The following is a 23,221-nucleotide window of genomic DNA, read 5'->3' as shown; positions in this document are numbered from 1 at the left end:
GACGACCAGCTTTACCTGGACGCACTTTGCCAAGACGAATAAGCAGCTATACCACCTGCAAGAATTAGGGGCCTCATAGACAACTATTACAAAAGGCTGCACACTGACATTTATGCTAAAGGGGGCAATACACAGTATTAAGAACTATGGGTATGCAGACATTTGAACATGGGTCATTTCATTGTTTCTTTATTGCCATGTTTTGTTTTATAATTGTGCAATTCTGTTATAACCTACAGTTGGATATAAATCCCATAAGAAATAAATAAATAAAATAAATGTGTTTTACCTGCTCACTCATGTTTTCTTTAAAAATGGTATATATATTACCAATTCTCCAAGGGTATGCACAATTGTATACAGAGATAACAGCACTTGTGCCAGGGACTAATTGCTCCCTCCAGCAAACATTAAGCAAATGTGCCAAATGTCTATTCTTTGCAAAGACTACATGTGTTGTTAGTGTGCACTGCATGCTGACGATCAGCTTTTACGTCTCCTCCTTTCCTTGTTTTGCTCCTTCTCCTCCCCACCCCTCCCTTGGACTCTACAATCTATATTTTTATTTTTATCCTCAGCTCTGTCCATGCTGATTGTCCACCCCTCTCACTCTCTACCTCTCATCCTCGACTCAAAGCGTGCACACACATGCATTTTGAGCCAGGAAGAGCAGTCAATCAAATGCTTCTCTATGAGAAGCATTTGATTGGACCTCAGAGAGGGAAGCAGTGACGATGGATGTGGTGAAACAGTAAGGAGAACTTTGCCCAGCGCTGGATGCAAGGTAATTTATTCCTTAATTTAAGGTTTTTTTTTGTAAACTTTGGGGCAGATACCAAGTGAATAGTGCCAGAGAGAATTATAAATAAGAAAAAAATTACATTAAAAAGGGTTGGAGAAACACTTTAAAGGGACATCCATGACGTAGAGACAACTGTCGCATTCAGAACCCTTAGCTTTGAAAGAGACAGTTTTCTCATTTTGCAGTCTGAAAAAGCAGGTAAATATGATTTTATTTTTATTATTTACCTTCTTTACCTTCTTCTGCCTTGCACGTACCACGCCCCCTCCTAGGGGGATACTGATCTAGTCAATCAGTGTCCTACCCATAAGAAAAGGGCAAATTGTCTCTGACATCTTTGGTCGAACAAGCCATGAACGCACATTTAGCACGTTCTCGGCTTGCACTTCTGCATGGCAGCAGCCCTTCTGCCTGGGAACAAGTTGTTTTTTTTCTGCTTCACTTTGCGGTATTCCTAGTGTCATATGAAAATTTATTTGCCCGTGAAAATCCGCCCTTCCTGCCTCCTTCTAATCTCCTTTCCCTTTGGGATTGTAAGATGTATGCAAGAGTAATGGAATGTTAATTTCGTTCCCTCATTTTTACCCCCTCCCTCTTCCACCATAGCATTCTTTCACTCTGCTGCTCTGTTCTACCACCTCCTCTCCATTCCACCTTGGCATTCTTCCAGTCATTCACTCTGTGCTTCCACCTCCTCTCCATTGCACCTCAGCATTCTTCCAGTCATTCACTCTGTACTTCCACCTCCTCTCCTTTCCAATCTAGCATTCTTCCACCCCGCACCTGTCTCCTGCAGCCTCTTTTACCATCCACCCCAGCATTGTTTTAATCAGCCCTCCTGTCCTGCCACCTCCTATCTTTCCCAACCACCCCAACATTCACCTAGGGATCCCTTTATCACTATGATGATTTCCTTGCTATGATATGGAGGGTACTGGAAGTGAGGAGATGGTAAATGGGTATTGTTGATGTAGCAGAGAGGTAGTATAATCCACGGTATCTCTGTTGGGTAACAGGAACAGCATAAAATAATCCATGCAAATAAATACAGCATACAATAATCCCGGTAGCGTTGTATGAATCCTTCCTTCCCAAGAACTAGACGACACATAGGCTGGGAGTCAACTGAGCTTTTAATCACAGGTCACAGTATTTATGGGATTCCCCATGCAAGGGGTTTCCCTACTGACATTACAGGGGTTGTACAGTAGGGGACTACATGGGGAACTTAACAACCTGGACAGTTCTCCCATCATGCACTGCTGGACGAGAGGGATACTCCCACTAGAATATCCAGTTAAGTGTATTATCCCTCCGTGCAGCAGAACCGACATTTCACACAAAAATGTATAACTTTTGCATTATTCACTTTATTTAAATAATTCGACGTTCGGTAGATAGCTGGGGTCTGAGCGCACAGTTCGTGAAAGTACCGCTCAGATCCCAGCATAACCAACCGAACGCCGCACGAAACACACATTATTTTCTAGTTACATTCAAAGTACCGATTGACATTAGGGGAACAAACCACCGAAGGACCGGGGCTCTCGAACGGCGTGGAAGTCCAGCGGTATTCGTGCCGTCGAGTAGCCGATTTTAGTTCCAGGCGCTTGACGACCAAATACCGCTGGGCTAACAAAGGATCCAAGATGGCCGACCGCCGCATGGTCGGTAGCCGAACGGCGGCCACCCTGAATATCTATAATTACCGATGGAAACAATGTTGCAATATTTAATGGGAGCCACACAACCTCCTGTGTGTGATCTCCCATTCGGTAGTTTGTTCGTTTTACGAACAGTGTTGAAATTCACTGTTCGTGAAACTACTGTATGAATGCTGGTGGCTTTATGCCGCCAGCATACGAATGCTCTTGTTTGGCTAAAATACAGCAATAGGTATATGCTTGGTTGTACATGCTTAAAGCAACAGCAATACATTAATACCAATACAGTTTTAAGTGGCTAGATTTGCCACAACTAAAACAAAATATATAAAAATGATACTAAGCAGAATATCTTTTTTCATGTAGATTGTCTCTCAAACTGTGGTTTCCGACGCTGAAAAAGACTGACAGACTGCACTGGGGATTCTTAAAAGAAACACTGTTGAAGTTTCGATTTCCCCAAAGATTCCTACAACTAATAGGGGCGATATATTCCACCCCCTCGGCTAGAGTGACAAACAGTGGCTTTGCATCACTGCCCTTTGCTATCACAAATGGCACGAGGCAGGGATGCCCACTATCCCCACTCCTTTACATTCTGGCCTTAGAGCCACTGTTGCAGGCCATTAGAGATGAATCATTAAACACAGGCATCACGAAAGGGGGGAGAGAATACAAAGTAACGGCATATGCCGATGATGTGATGTTATCACTAACCAACCCGCACCGCTCCATCCCAACATTTATTAAGCTACTGCAGTCATACAGCGCTTGCTCGTACTACAAGTTAAATGTGGCTAAAACGCAAGCTATTAGCTTATTTTCAACTCCGGACGCAACCAAGTCCCTACAACAATCCACGGCATTTGAGTGGAGGCAAGACCATCTCACATTTTTGGGCGTCAAATTCACGACCCATGCACACAAACTGTTTAAAGCTAATCACATAAAGCTTCTGCAATCCATTAAAAAACAGCTCTCGGGCTGGACGAACAAATATATATCTTGGACTGGCAGAATGGCTGCTGTAAAAATGATAATTCTCCCCAAACTCCAATATTTATTTCGCACATTACCCATATATATACCTCCAACATACATCAAAGAGGCACAAAAAATAATCAACTCCTTTGTTTGGGCAAACAAAAGGCCTAGAGTTGCTGCAAATATCCTATATCTGACACAGGCCGAAGGTGGTATGGGGCTCCCCAATATAGACAGGTACTACAGGGCGGCAATTGTTGGTGCACTAACAGCAGCGTTCCACTCACATACTAAACCCCCGACATGGATACACTTAGAGGCATCACACACAGAGGGATTTGAAATCACAACAATAGCAGGAATACCCAAACCCCATAGAAGGCAATTCCATGACATTCTCCCCATAACGTCCCTGGCCTTGAAGGAATGGGATAAATATATAAAATTCCTCAACCTCCACACATCAGTACTCCCAATAATGCTGATACGCTCCTTTGAACTTCTGATACCGCAATTACATATCCGAACTTGGGCTAATTTGGGCTTAACAAACATCACTCATGCATGACGGGGAATATTTGACATTTACCTCGTTTAAAAAAAAGTATAAACTCCCGCCTACAGCGGAGTTTGCACATAGACAGATACTTTCATGGATCCAGAGACATAATAAGGTATCGCAAATGGCACAAGTAAAAGGGAACTGGGTAGCGTTGAGACAACTGTGTACGAGAGCCGAACTTAAAACGTCGGGCATAATGTCTAAAATATATTGCAGCTATTCCCCCAGAACAAAGATCAGGGAGATGAATTTCATACAAAAATGGGAAAGAGATATAGGAAGACAATTGCCAGAAGAAGCATGGAGAGGGAACTTTGTGGCCCCCAAAAGGTTAACACTGGGCACATCCCAGATGGAAATGTCAAGGAAAATGCTCTATAGATGGCACATGGTACCCACGAGGATGAAACATTTTGACCCGGCGCAGACAGGAGCCTGTTGGTGCTGTGGACATATCACAGGAGATACCATGCATATTTGGTGGACATGTCCGGATATCGCTACACTATGGGGTGAGGTTAGAGCCATTATACAGAATCTGGGGAATATAAAAGTAGCGTTAAGCGCTACGGAATCTGTTGGCGCTATATAAATGGCATTAATAATAATAATAAAATACTGTTAAATCCGGAGATTTTTCTCCTGCAACACTTTCCACAAGACCTCTTGAAGTCCCATAAATATTTACTATTCCACATATCCACAGCAGTACTTGCGGGCATAGCTAGAGCATGGATACAAAAAGACCCTCCACAATTAGCTACAATTATCTCCCAACTTGACACAATTAAAACATACGAATGCGCCACTAGAGCGCTCAATGCACCAAAAACATTTTGGGTAGATGCATGGGAATTGTGGGATGCATATAGGCAAACTACAATTGCAACACTCAGATAAGGAAAAGAAATATACAAATACAAAGGAAAGACATAAAATACGCAAGATACACCAAAGGCAACTTCAGACAATGACTGGAAAGCAAATATTCACCTCCCCTCCCCTCCCCACCCCTGCTTATCACTAGTTAATCCTTCCCTTCCCCCCATGTTAAAGGTTAACCGTTAAAGTTCTATACATGAAAAGAAAAATGGGTACAGACAGGAGGTTGTGAGAAGCTAGTTGGTCCCTACCTACCAAAGTAGTCCAAGATGAAAACAATGGTCTAGTGGTAACTTGGAATACTAGGTTTACAGCAATCAGGATATTAATGAGGTGACTGATAGATTAACCACTTCACTTCACTACGCTGATAAAAAGGCAAACAACAAGGTAGTACAACAAATAGGGTCATTGTTAATGATAAACTGATAGCATGTACATAAAAAATGGACGGATGAGGGTAAATATCAAGTACAAGTCATAAGTAAAAAGGGACCCTGTATAGTCATATATATATACTGAGGCTCAAACTATCTTCGCATATTTTAACAAAGATGTAAGCCTACCATAGTAGACAGAAGTGTATATATTGTTAAATGTCAATGGCTAAGTTTTAAAGTAATAATTGCAGAAAATATCATTGTATACCAACTGTTTGTACCTGACAAATTGTAAATAAAATAAAAATAAAAAAAAACTGTGGTTTCCAACCCAGTCCTCACACCCTATACACACAGTCACACTTACCCATCCCACCCGGTCACCTTACCCACTGACCCATCATTCACCTGTTACCCACCATTTCTCAGCTTAGTGAATCCCTCTGTATGTTGACATACACTGCTTTTTAGAGTGAATCTGTCTGTATACTGAGTGACATACAGTGCTCTGCAAAGTGAATAGCTCTGTATACTGGCACATTGCTCAACACAGTGAGTCTCTCTGTATATTGAGTGTTGCACACTGCTTTGCCAAATAAATCCCTCTGTATACATAATACATGAGTAAAAGTGTGTATATATACACACGCACAAACACACACTTACAACAAGTTGTTATACTTCTTTTCTGTATGCAGATAATCATTATGTCATTGTTTCCTTGGCAGTCAGCATTGCTGTTTTGTTTGTAGTTTATTGTGCATGGCTATTGCTAGTGCACATGAAACTGTGGGTGGATTAGTGTGTAGGCAACAGGGAGGGGGAGGATGATGAAACTCTATTAGCGGAGTGCCAAACAATGACATTTTTTCTTGCTCTATTTTGGTTTGTATATTGTTTTCAAACATTTTTGCTTGCAGGTTTAAAAAAAATCTGTCTCTTTAAGATCTTTAAAATTTAATTGGTAATATTCTCTCACATTTAATAAATACAGGAAGGATTCATATGACGCCTTTGATAATATCAGCGATTGAGCGAGGGGAAGAGCCGTATGTGAGAAATCCTCTGCAGGATAGTGTTTTCAGTACTGGTCCAGGTTAGTAATAAACATGTAGATGGTGTTGGACTCCATTCTGGGTCAGAGATCTTGGGACTTTTATTTCAGGCTTCTTCATTTTCCTGACCTCTGCAGGGGAACTGAATTATTAGGAAACTCTCCATACAGCACAATTTGGTGTGAGTTTGCAGTGTTTAGTTACTCATTATACCTCAGACATACTCAGTTTAGACCCTCCCTACACCTCTGAAATTTCTTTGCTTCCGAAGGTCTTGTGAAAGAGAGGATTATGGTTGGCGAGAACAGAACTAGGAGTAGTAGTAAGATGGAGATTGGAATGCCTAGCACTTTCCCAATCCTTCATAGCCTAATGGATCCCAATTCCTCGAAGTTAGGGAGGTCTCTTGCTGCAACACCCAGTATGGGATCAGGCTATCCCTCTATGACTGTATGAATCTGAGATTGGTTGTGAAAATTCGAACTCTGCTGTGTGTGCGAAATTCAAGTGCATACTCCCTCAGTGGTCTACTGCCTTGGTTGATATTAAAGGGACACTATAGTCACCTGAACAACTTTAGCTTAATGAAGCAGTTTTGGTGTATAGAACATGCCCCTGCAGCCTCACTGCTCAATCCTCTGCCATCTTGGAGTTAAATCCCTTTGTTTATGAACCCTAGTCACACCTCCCTGCATGTGACTTGCACAGCCTTCCATAAACACTTCCTGTAAAGAGAGCCCTATTTAGGCTTTCTTTATTGCAAGTTCTGTTTAATTAAGATTTTCTTATCCCCTGCTATGTTAATAGCTTGCTAGACCCTGCAAGAGCCTCCTGTATGTAATTAAAGTTCAATCTAGAGATTGAGATACAATTATTTAAGGTAAATTACATCTGTTTGAAAGTGAAACCAGTTTTTTTTTCATGCAGGCTCTGTCAATCATAGCCAGGGGAGGTGTGGCTAGGGCTGCAGAAACAGAAACAAAGTGCAATAACCAAAAAAGTGAGCGCTAGAGTCCCATACAGACAATATGGCAGCGTTTAAAAATACAATGCACAACAAAATGTGTGAAAAGCACAATAATAGTTACCAAAAAAACGCGCTAAATCGATCTGTAAACATAAAAAACACACATAATAGTGCAGACCATCTGGTAATGATAATATAAGAAATAGGAGTGATAGGAGAAAAACTCACATGTCCCAGAGCCCTATCACCCCTGGCTCTGGGTTTGTAAGGCTCTTTGGAAGAGGGGATATCCCCACACTGCAGGATCTTCCACAGAATGTATCAGCTGGTGATTCCGTTTTGCTGTGTGTAGGAGAAAGAAGGGCAGGACCTCCAATTGAATAATATCACAATTCAGTTTATTTGTACAAAAGAAGTTAAAAACCCTTACTTGGGATGTGGTGGGTATAAACTCGCAGAGTCACCCACATAAAAGCATAAGACAAATATATCCGAAAACGCTTCCTGGTTGCAGTCCGGTCACGTGATCGCTTCCGGGTCCGCCCTCCAATGACGTCCGTGTGACGCGTTTCGCCCGCCTCCACAGGCTTCTTGGAGGCGGGCGAAACGCGTCACACGGACGTCATTGGAGGGCGGACCCGGAAGCGATCACGTGACAAAGTGATTTAACTCCTAAATGGCAGAGAATTGAGCAGTGAAATTGCAGGGGAATGATCTATACACTAAAACTGCTTTATTTAGCTGAAGTAATTTAGGCGACTATAGTGTTCCTTTAAGCAGAAATTTGATAGCAGTGGCAGAAAGTCTAGGGGGTCAAAAACACTCCTAAACATCAACAAAAAAGCAGAGTAATTGGAGTCTACAGGTAGGTTCTTTTACCAGAAGTGGTTAGCTCAGATCAATGTCTGACCAGTTAGATGGTTTATGATATACCCTACCTTGGACCTGTCAATGGAGAAAAAGTATTGAGGCAATTCAAAATTAATGGACACCTTATTTAAGAGTCCCCTACAACACTTGTCAGTATAAGAAGGAAGGTGAGACAGATTCAGGATTGGGGCCCTGCTGGTTACATCCATAGAGGAAGGTGGTGGAAGTGCCTGTAAGAACACAAGAGGTGCAGGCTAAGATGTTAGAATAATACGAATGACAAAGATTTGTAAAGCCTGATCTATCATGTGGTCTTATACCTCAAATCTGGCCAAAAAAGTGAATTGCTGCCTAACATCCACAGGGTCCACAATGGCCCTTTTATAATGTCAGGATTGGTCAGAGGACCCTCAGCAAGATCAGATGCATTAATCCTGACAAGGCAAAGAATAAAAGACAGAACAGGTGTATTACTGGACCTAGAGTGGACAGGCTTAAAGCAAAGCAGAAACAAGATAAAAATAGGATTAAACTAGAAAAAAGAGAAACACACACACACAAAAAGAAACAAAACTAACTGTGTACAGGACAAAACTTACAGACTGGATCAAGAACAGCAAAATGAATTCAAAGTGGCCAAGGTCAGGATTACAGACTGAAACAGGTCAATGACCAAGCAGGGTCAGGTACATGAACAGGGTAGTCATGCAAGCCAGGTTTGGTGCACAAATATCAAAGGATAAGCCCAGTCAAAACAGCAGGGTCAGGTACATGAACAGGGTAGTCATGCAAGCCAGGTTTGGTGCACAAATATCAAAGGATAAGCCCAGTCAATAACAGGAACTCAATACATGTTCAAATGCACTAGAGAGTTTTCAAACCACAAAGAGCCAGCGCAGACAGAGAGCCCTCTTTAAATAGTAAGTTTCTGTACATGATTGTCTAAGCTTCCTGGGAGCGATCAGCACTGAAATGTCTTGGCTACCGAATCCGCAGGGTGTTGATTATTGCCATGCCGTGTAAACAATCCAGAAGCATGACCATTTTGTTTTTTTTCCCACTTATTATTCTTGCTCCAGACACATTATATAAAATACACTTATACTTTGCCAAATTATAATTCTTCCATGTTATATGTCTACTTTTTCAAATGGTATGCCAAGATGGGACTAAATTTCATTCCTGGGCTGCAATACGATCTCAAAGGCAAAATAGGCCCAGCAATCAAATCTGGCAAATTTTTTTTTTTTCAATGTATACTTTTTATTCAAGTTTTTCATATATATCAAAAAGACAAATGGGATACAGAAGAGAAGAGTAGGGGAGGGGAATATCCAGTACATACACGTTATATAAGGTATATATGACATTTGATAGATTGTGAACAGGTATATACAGGCGTACAGGGTTGCAGTCGGTCTTCACCTGACAGTTTATACATTAAACGGATTAACAATTAAATAGAGTGATAATTTGGTCTAACGGATTCATGAGTTGTTACCGATTACAATGTACGTTATCATTGTTCACTTCGTATTTGTTTCTGTTACGAGTTAATGAAACCTTTACATAGTTCTTGTATCATGCATTTTGTATTATTTATTATTTACTCTTAATTAGTTATTGGAGGGGGAGCTACATCGACCATAACCCAGCTCAAGTAGTTTGTAGGACGGCTGGGATGGGAGGGTACTGGGGGGGGGGGAGAATAACCAGGGAAAGAAAAGAAACAATGCTATTTGTACTATGCGTAGGAGAGCCACATATGTCCTTGGAGGAATTAAGTAGTGGCCTACATTCGGCAAGCCAGTGGGATAGCTTATGTCAATGTTTTGGCTTATACAGCTGCGGGGATGTGTTGTTTTTAGGAAGAGTACTAGGCTCAGTTATTCCATATGGTCCAAATGATTATGCGTTTCCTAACTAATTGGTCCTAAGTCTGGCATATTGGTTTTAGGATTGTTCTATTAGCAGTCCAGCTGGCCCATTTTGTTGCGTGTAACTCCTCTCGCCCATTAAGCCTATGCGCCAGAAGTTCGTATTCATATGTGGTGTCTACCCTGTTCCATACTTCCGTGAAGGAAGGTGCGTTGGTGCCTTTCCAATGACTCGCTATACTAGTCTTAGCTGCCATCAAAATATGAATGGCAACTACTTTTTGTGGTTGTGAGAAGACAGTTGGGGAGAGATGAAGTAAGTAGCAGTCTGGAGCAAAGGGTATTGGTACCGTCATGAGCTTGTTAAGGACCTTTCTTATCTGTTGCCAATACGGCCCCAATGTAGGGCAGTCCCAGAATATATGTCTGAGGGTGCCTACATGAAGGCCACATCTCCAGCATTTATTTGAGACACCTTGATACATATGTGCTAATCGGCATGGGACCAAGTACCATCTCATCATGAGCTTGCAGTACGCCTCCCAGTGAGAGAGACTGTGTGAGGAAGCTTTGGTTGTTTGGATAGCTTGGAGCCATAACGGGATAGGGATAGAGATATTAAGTTCTGTTTCCCATTGATCCATGTACTTGTGTTTGGTCAGTGGGTCTGCTCCGTTAATGGCGGTGTAGCATAGGGAAAGTGGTTTGATTTTTGTGCCCTTGCCTATACAGTGTCGTCCGAAGATAGTAAGCTGGGAATCTTCTGTGGGCTGTATTTTGTGTGTATGTATTATATGTTTAACTCTTATGTAAGTGAAAAGGTCTTTAGCCGGTAAGTTAAACTCTGTTTGTAGTTCTGGGAAGGTCTTAAGGCCTTGTGGAGTGAACAATTGGTGGATACGTGAGATCCCATTTTGAATCCAGGATGTCATAGGTATATTATGTGATAGTGCTGCAAGAGCGCTCGTAGGGGCATAAAATGCAAGATTTTCTGCACCGGTGAGGGTGGTGGCCCATCTTGACCAGCTATTTATTAAAAAGCGTGTAATCGTCAGAGGTTTGCTTTGTTTTGTGTCCCATGTTGTGTGCGTCTGAAGTATCTGTGCAAGGTTGTGTGGATGTAAACATGCATTTTCTAGGCGCAGCCATACCGGGGGTTTGGGATTAGACAGGACCTCCAGTCCTTGCGCTAGAAGTGCTGCCTTATAGTAAGATTTCACGTCTGGAATTCCCAGACCTCCCTTTAGAGGGGATTGCCATGTGAGGCGTCTTGATATCCTTGGGGTTTTTTTTTTCCAGATGTATGCATTAAAGATCGACTGGAATCTCTTCAGGATTTTATCTGGTAATTTTATCGGTAGCGTTCGAAAGAGGTATAGTACATGCGGCAGTGCCATCATTTTCGTGGTGTGTATTCTACCTAACCATGACACCTCCAGTTTCTGCCAGGAGTCTAGTTGTGCCTGCAGTTTGTGGATCATAGATATGTAATTTTCCTGCACTAATAGTGAGTCAGATTTTGCCAATTTTATGCCTAGGTATTTAAGGGATGTTGGTCTCCAGTCAAAAGGGTGTGAAGCTTTTAGGGTTTGTACCATCTGTGGGGGTAGGCCTATGGGTAGTGCCTGAGTTTTCTTAAGGTTGTTCTTGTAATAGGAGACCTCCCCATATTGAGACAGAAGGTCCATCAAGTTCGGGATGGAGGTGTGTGGTTGTGTCAGATAGAGTAGGACATCGTCCGCAAATAGTGCAATTTTCTGAACTCCAGCTGGTGTGTCTAGGCCCTTGATTCCCGGGTGGGTTTTAATGCGGTTTATGACCGGTTCTAGGCTCAGGATGAACAGGAGGGGTGAGAGCGGGCAGCCCTGGCGGGTGCCGTTGCTGATGTCAAACGGCTTGGATAAGAAACCAGAGTTGAAGACTCTTGCTGATGGGGCCCGATAGAGGGCCATAATACCCCCCAGGGTGGAGGGAGAGAACCCCATTTTCGTGAGTGTTAGTGTCATATAGTCCCAGTTCAGACGGTCGAACGCTTTTTCAGCGTCGAGCGCCAGAACGGCACCCCCCTGCTTGCTAGTCCTTGCCCAATGAATCAGGTTTAGGAAGTGTCTCGTGTTATCTCCTGCCTGTCTGCCTGGCACAAAACCAGCTTGTTCTTCCGATACTAACTCTACCAGGAGAGGTTTGATCCTTGTCGCCCAAAGTTTGGCATACAATTTTGTGTCTGCGTTTAGTAGCGATATCGGTCTGAGATTTTCGCTTACCGTGGGCGGTTTGCCTGGCTTGGGGAGAGTTACAACATGAGCTTCCAGCATCTCTTTAGGCATATAGCCCGTGTTTTTTATGTCGTTATAGAGCACAGTCAGGACTGGTGTAAGGGTCGGTTCCAGTTTATGATAATAATAATTGGATAGTCCGTCCGGACCAGGGGCTTTATGTTTTGGTAGAGAGTATATTGCTCGTCTTATTTCGTCTTCTGTGAAGGGGGAATCTAATGCGCTGCTCTTTCCGGGATCTAGGTGGGGTAGAGTGGTGGTCTCTAAAAAATCTTGTATATCATTTAGGGATGGGTGTGGTGAGTTATGGTCATTTTTTAGGTTGTAAAGGTTATGATAATATTGCGCTAGTTCATTGACAATATCTTCTGGGTTATATAATTTACCTTTAGAGGGTGAGTTGATATATGGGATTTTAGATTGGAGGTGGTTGGTTTTAATTTTGTTTGCCACGAGTCTACCCGCTTTATTACCCTGTGTATAATATTTCAGCTTCAGGGACCTCATCCATCGTTCTGTCGTGTTTAAAGATATAGAGTCCAGCTCTTTCTGTAGAACCCCTATTCGTTTGGAGAGGGGTTTGGATGGTTTTAATTTATTTTGTGCTTCTAACTCTGTGTATTCTTTCATAATTGAAAGGTGTAATTCCGTCTGGTGTTTTTTGTGTTTTGCTCCCTCCCTAATGAGCACCCCTCTAATCACCGCCTTGTGGGCGACCCATAGTGTGCTGATCGGTATCTCGTCTGAGGTATTTTCCTTGAAGTAGTCGGTTGCCTCCCTAGTGATAACTTTCAGCACTTGATCCCTATCTAACAGCCCTTCATTAAGTCTCCACTTCCCTCGTCCCCTTGCTGGATATAGAGCCGCAAATGTTATCACAACTGGGGCATGGTCCGACCATGTCCGCATTCCTATGGAGACATCTAGTATATTCGGTAGGGTTCTGGTATCTACGAGGCAAAGGTCTATGCGTGAATATGTCATGTGAACGGGGGAAAAATAAGTATAGTCTTTTTCTGTGGGATAGGTGGAGCGCCATGTGTCGTATAAATTGTGTTCAAAAACCAAATTGGAGAGAAGGCTGCCATTAGTGCGAGATATCGCTGTGGGGGGTTTATTTTGTGCTCTCTTCATATCTAATTCGGGGTTCGGTGCACAGTTAAAGTCGCCACAAATAATGACATGACCTTGTTTTAATGACGCTATTTTTTTCAAAGCTTTGCGAGTGAAGGCAATTTGGTTTTCGTTCGGTGCGTATAGGGACACCACCGTAACCAGGAAGCCATTCAATGATCCCACCAGAATTAATAATCTGCCCAAGGGGTCGGCATGTTGTTTAATTACCTGGAAAACCCAGTCTGTGTGGAATGATATGGATACTCCTTTAGATTTGCTCGGGGAGTATGCATGGAATGTTTGGGGGTACTGTCTCGAATATAGTTTCGGTGGTTTACGTGAACAGAAGTGGGTTTCCTGTAAACAGGCAATCGCTGCATTAGATTTTGACATTTCTTGAATTGCGAGACGCCTTTTATGGGGACTATTTAGGCCTTTTACATTAAGAGAAAGGACTTTAAATGATGCCATTTGTACGGGAAGAATTAATCGTCTTATGCATACATATTTGGAATAATTTGGTAACAGATCCCAGCTGGGAGGGTTGTGTCCCTATATGGTGAATACCTATCCTATGGATTTGTAGGTGAATGCCTGGCACCTGCCCGCTGTGAGTGTTATGTGGTACCAAGTACATATTCGGGAAGCTATCGTCAACCTTTCGGATCATAGTACGGTTTAGCATACGAGAAAAGGGTAAACATATTAAACATAACAAACAATATGAACAATATACCGTATATACTCGAGTATAAGCCGAGTTTTTCAGCCCATTTTTTGGGCTGAAAAACCCCAACTCGGCTTATCCTCGAGTCAGAGTCTGTATTATGGCAATTTACATTGCCATAATACAGACTGGGGGGAGAGGGGGGCTGGCAGAGCTGTACTTACCTTTCCTGCAGCTCCTGTCAGCTCTCTCCTCCTCCGCGCCGTCCGTTCAGCACCTCGGTCAGCTCCCAGTGTAAGTCTCGCGAGAGCCGCGGCTCTCGCGAGATTTACACTGGGAGCTGACAGAAGAGCAGAACGGACGGCGCAGAGGAGGAGAGAGCTGACAGGAGCTGCAGGACAGGTAAGTTACAGCTCTGCCAGCCCCCCTCTCCCCCCCACTGAACTGCCACTGGACCACCAGGGAAGGAGAGCCCCCCTCCCTGCCATATATCAAGCAGGGAGGGGGGACGAAAAAAAAATAAGAAATAAAATAATAAAAAAAAATAATAATAAAAAAAGGGGTATAAGGACCACTATGGGAGGGAGGGGGTATAAGGACCACTATGGGAGGGAGGGGGTGGGTTAAGGACCACTATGGGAGGGGGGGGGGGTATAAGGACCGCTATGGGAGGGAGGGGGGGGGGTAAGGACCGCTATGGGAGGGAGGGGGGTATAAGGACCACTATGGGAGGGAGGGGGGTATAAGGACCACTATGGGAGGGAGGGGGGTATAAGGACCACTATGGGAGGGAGGGGGGGTATAAGGACCACTATGGGAGGGAGGGGGGTATAAGGACCACTATGGGAGGGAGGGGGGTATAAGGACCACTATGGGAGGGAGGGGGGGTATAAGGACCACTATGGGAGGGAGGGGGGATAAGGACCACTATGGGAGGGAGGGGGGATAAGGACCACTATGGGAGGGAGGGGGGGATAAGGACCACTATTGGAGGGAGGGGGTATAAGGACCACTATGGGAGGGAGGGGGGGGGGTATAAGGACCACTATGGGAGGGGGTGGGATAAGGACCACTATGGGAGGGAGGGGGGGTATAAGGACCATTATGGGAGGGAGGGGGGGGATAAGGAACACTATGGGAGGGAGAAGGGGGATAAGGACCACTATGAGAGGGAGGGGGTGGGATAAGGACCACTATGGGAGGGGAGGGGGAAGTAAGGACCACTAGGGGAGGGATGGGGGGGGATAAGGAACACTATGGGAGGGAGAAGGGGGATAAGGACCACTGAGAGGGAGGGGGTGGGATAAGGACCACTATGGGAGGGGAGGGGGAAGTAAGGACCACTAGGGGAGGGGAGGGTAAGGACCACTAGGGGAGGGGTGAGTCAGGACCACTGGGGGGGGGAGTGAAGGAACACGGGGGTGGGGAGGTAAGGACCACTGAGGGAGGAGGAGGGGAAGTCAGGACATATAGGGGGGAAGAGGGGGCGGCAAAATTTTTTTTGCCTACGGCGGCAAATATCCTTGCACCGGCCCTGCACACACTGCATTCACACACTGCATTCATGCACACACTGCATTCATGCACACACACACTGCACTCATACACACACGCTGCACTCATACACACATGCTGCACTCATACACACACGCTGCACTCATACACACACACATACGCACTGTAAATAAATATTCAATTAATATATTTTTTTTAGGATCTAATTTTATTTAGAAATTTACCAGTAGCTGCTGCATTTCCCACCCTAGTCTTATACTCGAGTCAATACGTTTTCCCAGTTTTTTGGGATAAAATTAGGGGCCTCGGCTTATATTCGGGTCGGCTTATACTCGAGTATATACGGTATACAGTAAACTTTATACATAACTCCTTTGCCGTTAGCGCAAAGAAAGAGACCAGGGCGTGTGTGTCTAAACACACTACACATTATCTGGTCTGGGTAGGGTGGCGGGTATTCCGCCGTTATGTGCCCTCTCTTATCGTTTGAGTCGTCTGGGCATTTAAAGTAGCGGCAAATAACCATATATTAGATAAAGGAATATACATTTCAAACATGCATGCATTGCATCCTATTCCTATAGTGAAACGCAAAATAGAGATATGTGGACATGGCAGAGATGTCCCTGGGCGATGACATTTTGTAGTGCGATACATCTGGGTCTGGAGACCTCGCTGTTCGTGGGGCCTAGTCGGTGATCTTGGATGGCCTTTTGTCGTGAGGGCCTAAGTTTATAAGGGGGTATACCTCGGGGTATATTCTCTTTATTATGTGACTCAGGACATTGATGCAATATATATTGCTATATAGGCCCCTCGAATGCTAATCGGTTCAGTACGGGTGTATATCTGTGTCATGTATTAAAGACCTCCACCTGAAGTAGTTTCATAGCGGCATTAAAGTGAGTTGCCCAAATTTGCGGCCTTCCCGTCGGCATCGAGGCCATATGCGGGTAAGACGAATGTGTCTAGTGGTTTGTAGTTACCTCCTTAGAGTAGCGTGTTGGGCCCTGATAACATGACTTGTGAGGATCACAGGGGATCTATTGAATGAACATTTGCCCTGGGGTTCCTATCCAATATCACATCTCTAACAGTTATTGAGCCATTAAAGACCTAATTGCTACAGAGTATAAGAAACGGAAAATTAGCATATAATATTCTGGTGACAATAAGAGCAATGCGATACTCAAGTGATCCTTGAAGACGTGCGTAGCCAAGGATAGTCATCAGTCCATGGAAGATAGAGTATTCAATTCAATTCAGTTTCGCCGGGGAGCCTGCGAGAGTCCATTCAGGTCTCATTCTTCTCGGTAGTGGGGGCTTCTGTTTAGGTGACTGTCCCATGGCGTGGTGTAGGCCCCATTCTTTTAGCTTGGCTAGTCCCACCTCAGGTTCCAGGGCTACCACCGATTTCCCTCCATGCCATATAAGAAGCTTCGTCGGGTATCCCCAACGGTAAGGTATATTGTGGTTCCTCAGAGTTTTAGTAACATCGATGAATTCCCGTCTGCGCGCCATGGTAGTTGCCGAAAGGTCAGCATACACACTGATCCCCTGGTAGGGTTCTGGCAGGGTAGCGAGTTTTCTCGTTGTTTTAAGTAATTCTTCTTTGGAGCCATAATAATGAAATCGGGCCACTATATCTTTAGGGGTGTCAGCTGTAAATCTTGCGGGTCGTGGGAGGCGGTGAACCCTATCAAGCAGCCAGGCTTCTTCTTTCAAGTGGGGAACTAGAGCCGCGCACATGGTCTTTATGTAGTGCGCCAGGGCCTCTTGTGGGATGTTGTCAGCTACTCCCCTGAAGCGTAGATTGTTCCTCCTTGCCCTATCCTCCATGTCTGCAAGTTTAAGGCGCATGGCGGTTTGTTCTTCCTCCATTTTCTGTAATTTGTCTACAAGGTCATTGTGTGCCAAGCAAAGTTCGTCAGTTTTAGCCTCTAGCTGGTTTGTCCTTCCCCCCAGTTCCTGGATGTCGCTGCGTAAGTCATCCGCTATTTGGCGGAGATCCGCTCTCAGGGATCCTTTCAGGTCCTGTATCATAGTGTGCAGGCTTTTATTTGTTACTGGGGCGTCTTCTGGAGCGATAGTGCAGTCTTCTGGATCAGGTATTCCTTCCGAGCACGGTGAATGTGGCGCGGACCCGCCGCCATCTTGGATTTGCCGCATGCGGCTTTTTCCAGATTGCCGCACCGGATCGGTCAGTTTGGTCTGTCTTGGGGGTGCCATGTGTGTCCACAGCAGTGTCCGCTCCCTGGGAATAGTTTTTTCGAGCTCACCAGACGGCTTATCGTTGCTTTAGGCACGGCGGATCACGGAGCGATCGTTACATGCGGCTGCTCCGGTCGGCAGTTGGCCACGCCCCTCAAATCTGGCAAATTTTAATGTGTAAAAACTGTAAACAGAAAAAGCCCAATATTTAACCCTGTAACTTTCCAAAACCCCATCAAATTGCCTCTGTCCTTAAGGGGTTAAGTTGTTTATTTGTATTCAGAATAGAATTATCTCTACAGACATGTTTATTTAACATCCAACTCCCAGGAAAAAATATCCAAAAATGTTTAATAGCTGATCTAATGTTAGCAGTAATAATGTGTTGCACGTACAGTGCCTTGCAAAAGTATTCACCCCCTTGGCATTTTTCGTGTTTTGTTGCCTCACAACCTGGAATTAACATGGATTGTTTGAGGATTTGCATCATTTAATTTAGAGAACATGCCCACAACTTTGAATATGTTTTGTTTTTTATTGTGAAGCAAACAACAAATAGCACAAAATAACAGAAAAAGTCAATGTGCGTAACTATTCACCCCCCTAAAGTCAATACTTTGTAGAGCCACCTTTTATGGCAATCACAGCTCCAAGTCACTTTGGATAAGTCTCTATGAGCTTGCCACATCTTACCACTGGGATTTTTGCCCATTCCTCCTTGCAAAACTGCTCCAGCTCCTTCAAGTTGGATGGTTTGCGCTTGTGAACAGCAATCTTTTAGTCTGACCACAGATTTTCTATTGGATTGAGGTCTGGGCTTTGACTAGGCCATTTCTACACATCTACATGTTTCCCCTTAAACCACCAGGGGCATTTAAGCCGCGAGGCAAACAAGGCATTTGCCTTGGGCGGCATTTTCCAGGGGGCGGCAAAAAAAGACGCCCCCAAATGCCCAGGGCAAATGCCTTGTTAGCCTTGCGGCTAACTGACATGCTGGGCTGGTTGCTGGGCGGGCGGCTGGCGAGGGAGCATTTCCTCTGAGCTGTCTGCTCAGCTCCCTCGCGCCCGCAGAGTGAGGCTGGGAGGCGGAGCCAGAATATGACGTCAATGCTCCCTTGCCAGCCGCCCGCCCAGCAACCAGCCCAGCAGCCCGACTGGCAGCCCCACTAAATCCCAGGGAGATAGAGAACCCCCCCCTCCCCAGCATTCCCAAAGGTAAGGAGGCTCGGGGGGTAAATAAAAAAAAAAAAGTGTTAATGTGAGTGTGAGTGTGTCTGTTAGTGTGTCTGTTAGTGTGTGTGTGTGTGTGTCTGACTGTGTGTCTGTTAGTGTGTGTGTGTGTCTGTTAGTGAGTGAGTGTGTCTGTTAGTGTGTGTGTGTGTGTGTGTGTCTGACTGTGTGTGTGTCTGTTAGTGAGTGTTTCTTTTAGCTAATGTATGCGTATCTGTCAGTGAATGTGTGTGTGTGTGTATTTAGAAGGCGGGGCGGGGGGAAGCTTGGGGGAAGGGGAGGCGCCTGTGTTTTGTCCTGCCTACGGCAGCACAAAACCAGGATACACCACTGTAAACCACTCAAGTGTTGCTTTAGCAGTGTGTTTGGGGTCATTGTCCTGCTGGAAGGTGAACCTCCATCCTAGCCTCAAATCACACACAGAGTGATACAGTTTTTGCTCAAGAATATCCCTGTATTTAGCACCATCCTCTGACTGGTTTCCCAGTCCTGGCTGCTGATGCTGCCACCACCATGTTTCACTGTGGGGATGGTGTTATTTTGGTGATGTGATGTGTTGGGTTTGCACCAGACATAGCATTTTCTTTGATGGCCAAAAAGTTAAATGTTAGACTCATCAGACCAGAGCACCTTCCTCCATACATTTTGGAAGTCTCCCACATGCCTTTTCGCAAACTCAAAACGTGCCATTTTGTTTTTTGCTGAAAGTAATGGCTTTCTTCTGGCCACTATGCCATAAAGCCCAACTCTATGGAGCGTACGGCCCATTGTCGTCCTGTGTACAGATACTCCAGTCTCTGCTGTGGAACTCTGCAGCTCCTCCAGGGTTACCTTAGGTCTCTGTGATTAATGCCCTCCTTGCCCGGTCTGTGAGTTTTGGTGAGCGGCTGTCTCTTGGCAGGTTTGCTGTTGTACCATGTTCTTTCCATTTGGTTATGATAGATCTGATGGTGTTCCTGGGGATCATCAAAGATTTGAATATTTTTTTATAACCTAACCCTGCCTTGTACTTCTCAACAAGGTTTGTAGGCTTGTTTGGAGAGTTCCTTGGTCTTCATGTCATTGTTTGGTTAGTGGTGCCTCTTGCTTAGGTGTTGCAGCCCATGGGGCCTTTCAAAAAAAGGTGTGCATATGTAATGACAGATCATGTGACACTTAGATTGCACACAGGTGGACATCATTTCACTAATTATGTGACTTATGAAGGTAATTGGTTGCACCAGAGCTTTTTATGGGCTTCATAACAAAGTGGGTGAATACATACGCACATGCCAATTTTCTGTTTTCTATTTCTAAAAAATAGTTTTAGTTTTTTCTCATTTCACTTTACCAACTTAGACTATTGTGTTCTGGTCCATCACATAAAATTCTGATTAATAAAACATTGAACTTAAGGCTGTAATGTAACAAAATGGGTAAAAAGTCAAGGGGGTGAATACTTTTGCAAGGCGCTGAAATTGGAAAATTAAAGGTAAAACAAAGCTAATTCTAATCCCTCGATGAGTCTTGCGCTTTGAACCCCTCTCATCTTTCCTCTTAACACGGGGACACAGTATGAATGCAGTTGAATGAAATATTACTTTTTTTCCTCTTTTTCTTTCTTCTTCATACCGAGAATGCAGTGGGCTTACTACAGAATAATATTAAAGTTTCATTGTTTCCCTTAATAATAACTGGAATTGTAAATCTACTATACTTAGTAACTCAATAATTTGGAAAATGATTGTAACGCTATTTTAATCTTTTTATTTTTATTTTTTTCTGTAACCACTGCTAAAACCTATGCAATAAAAAAACTATAAAGAAAAAAAGTATGAATTTTTTTTACATTTTTTTTGCTCAGCTGGGCTGCTCCACAATATGATACATAAAAGTAATACACTAGAGTAATATGGTTATCCTGTGTATTAAAGTAGTATTTATACTAATTTCTTCAAATGCACATTAAAGGTACACACAAAGGTTTCCCAGACATAACAGCAGAGACCAAATGAAAGTAATATAAGAAATTGGTATTAATAAATGTGACTCACCTGATAGTCGGTGCAAAGTAAAAAAAAAAAGGAAAAAAATGAATTTTTTAGACCATGAGGGGATACTGTATTAAGTTTATGCATAGCCTTTTTCTATAATAAAACAGTTTCACAATTCCCTCCTCTAAAGAGGGGCATATATCTAAGTACTCGGTGCATCAATTGTGGCACATCTCCCTGAGTGGTGCTACAAATTGATAGTTTGTGTTAAGAATCACAATCTTTCAAAGCATGGATAGTTTTGCTCACATGCCAAGATCGCAAGCAGATATAGCATTAAAATCGGATTGGCACGTAAAGAACCCATGCAGCTTGATCTGACACCCTGTTCTCGGGTGTGTGCATATTTCTCCTTACAGTGCAAGCAAGGATATGTTCCATTAGTTTACACAAAAAGACTTGTTTACTTTGTACCACTGTATTAACTCTTACTGTGTGAATGAATGCTAACAGTTTTTATTACATACAGTAGGTGTAACAAAAACTGATAAATAAAAACAGAACCCTGATGGCATTGCAAAACAAATTAATGTAAATTCAGTTTTGAAAACAAAGTGCATGATGCATTATAGTTTCTGATGTTTCATGAAAATATTGTCAGTTTTTCTATGCTTGGCAAACAATATATACATTTATAGTGACACATTTTCTTAAACTCCTATTCCGTTTCTTTCAGGTTGTTCCATAAGCAGAAGTCATCCGAAAGTACATGACAAGAACAGAAATACAATAAGCAAGACTATGAATAAATATTTTAATAAAAGGACCAAAGACTCCAATTCTCAAAAATCAAGAAATCCCTCAGACTCCTGTATGTCTACAAATGAGAGAGTAAAAAAGGAAACAAAATATTTCCCATGTTCTGAGTGGTGGAAATGTTTTAACTGTTATTCAAAATTTGTTGTTCACATCAGGACTCAGACTGGAGAGAAACCGTTTGCATGTTCTGAATGCGGGAAATGTTATAGCCAGAATTCACTTCTTGTTAGACATCAGAGAACTCACACAAGACAAAAACATTTCTCATGTTCTGAATGTGGGAAATATTTTAGTCGTAGATCAGATCTTGTTACACATGGGAGAACACACACTGGAGAGAAACCGTTCTTATGCTTGGAATGTGGGAAATGTTTTAGTCAGCATGCAAATCTTGTTACACATGGAAGAACACACACTCAAGAGAGAGCTTTCTCATGTTCTGAATGTAGGAAATGTTTTGTTAGTAAATCACTTCTTGTAAGACATCAGAGAACTCACACAGGAGAAAAACCTTTTGTATGTTCTGAATGTGGGAAATGTTTCAGCCGACATGAACTTCTTGTAACACATGGGAGAACGCACACAGGAGAGAAACCGTTTTCATGTTCTGAATGTGGGAAACGTTTTAGTCAGCATGCAAATCTTGTTACACATCAGAGAACACATACACAAGAGAGACCTTTCTTGTGCTCTGAATGTGGAAAAAGTTTTAGTCAGCATGCAGTTCTTGTTACACATCAGAGAACACACACAGGAGAAAAACCTTTCTCATGTTCTGAATGTGGGAAATGTTTTGTCAGTAAATCAGAGCTTATTACACATGGGAGGGCTCACACAGGGGAAAAACCTTTCTTGTGTTCTAAATGTGGGAAATGTTTTACCCAGCAATCACATCTTGTTAGTCATCAGAAAACTCACAAAGGAGAGACATTTGGTGATGTTATGAAAGTGGGAAATAATATAGTCAGCTCTAAGGTTTAATGAAGCATTATATTAACATCTTGTATTGTGAATATGAGAGATGATAAACTGTAATTCAATTTGTATTTTTTTGTCTTTTCATTCTATAGCTTTTGTCATGTTAACACAATAAATACTACTGTCATCTTTTCAATAGGTGCTATTTGTTTATGATTAGGATATAGTTAAAATGTGATTCTTATATTGTAAAGTATATCGTTTGTAAATATTGACTTTGTTTTCATGTGCATGTTGTAAAAAAAAAAAAAAAAACAACCTATGTAAATGAAGAGTGTCAGCAACCACATTTTATCACTCTTTTTTCCCTTTATTTTATTACTTAAAATGTATTTTATATATAAAAAGCTAAATAATTTGCAGTCTCATAGTTAATGATATATTTATGAATTC

The 23,221-nt window shown here is 43.0% G+C and overlaps 1 protein-coding gene across 1 annotated transcript in view; it reads left to right on the top strand.

Moving 5' to 3' along the window:
- The window catches only part of LOC134573081 (oocyte zinc finger protein XlCOF6.1-like), a 96,673-nt gene extending 73,804 nt beyond the window's left edge, over positions 1-22,869 (top strand). Inside the window, exon 5 of the mRNA XM_063432524.1 lies at positions 21,768-22,869. Within this exon, the coding sequence (XP_063288594.1) occupies positions 21,768-22,831 (1,064 nt within the window). The 3' untranslated portion in view covers positions 22,832-22,869. The remainder of the gene's footprint in view (positions 1-21,767) is intronic.
- The last annotated feature ends 352 nt before the right edge of the window (positions 22,870-23,221 follow it).

The sequence above is a fragment of the Pelobates fuscus genome, chromosome 1 (assembly GCF_036172605.1).
Source record: "Pelobates fuscus isolate aPelFus1 chromosome 1, aPelFus1.pri, whole genome shotgun sequence".
Lineage (NCBI taxonomy): Eukaryota > Metazoa > Chordata > Amphibia > Anura > Pelobatidae > Pelobates > Pelobates fuscus.
Note: the sequence above shows the minus strand (reverse complement) of the source record. Positions and strands in the feature narration are given on the sequence as shown.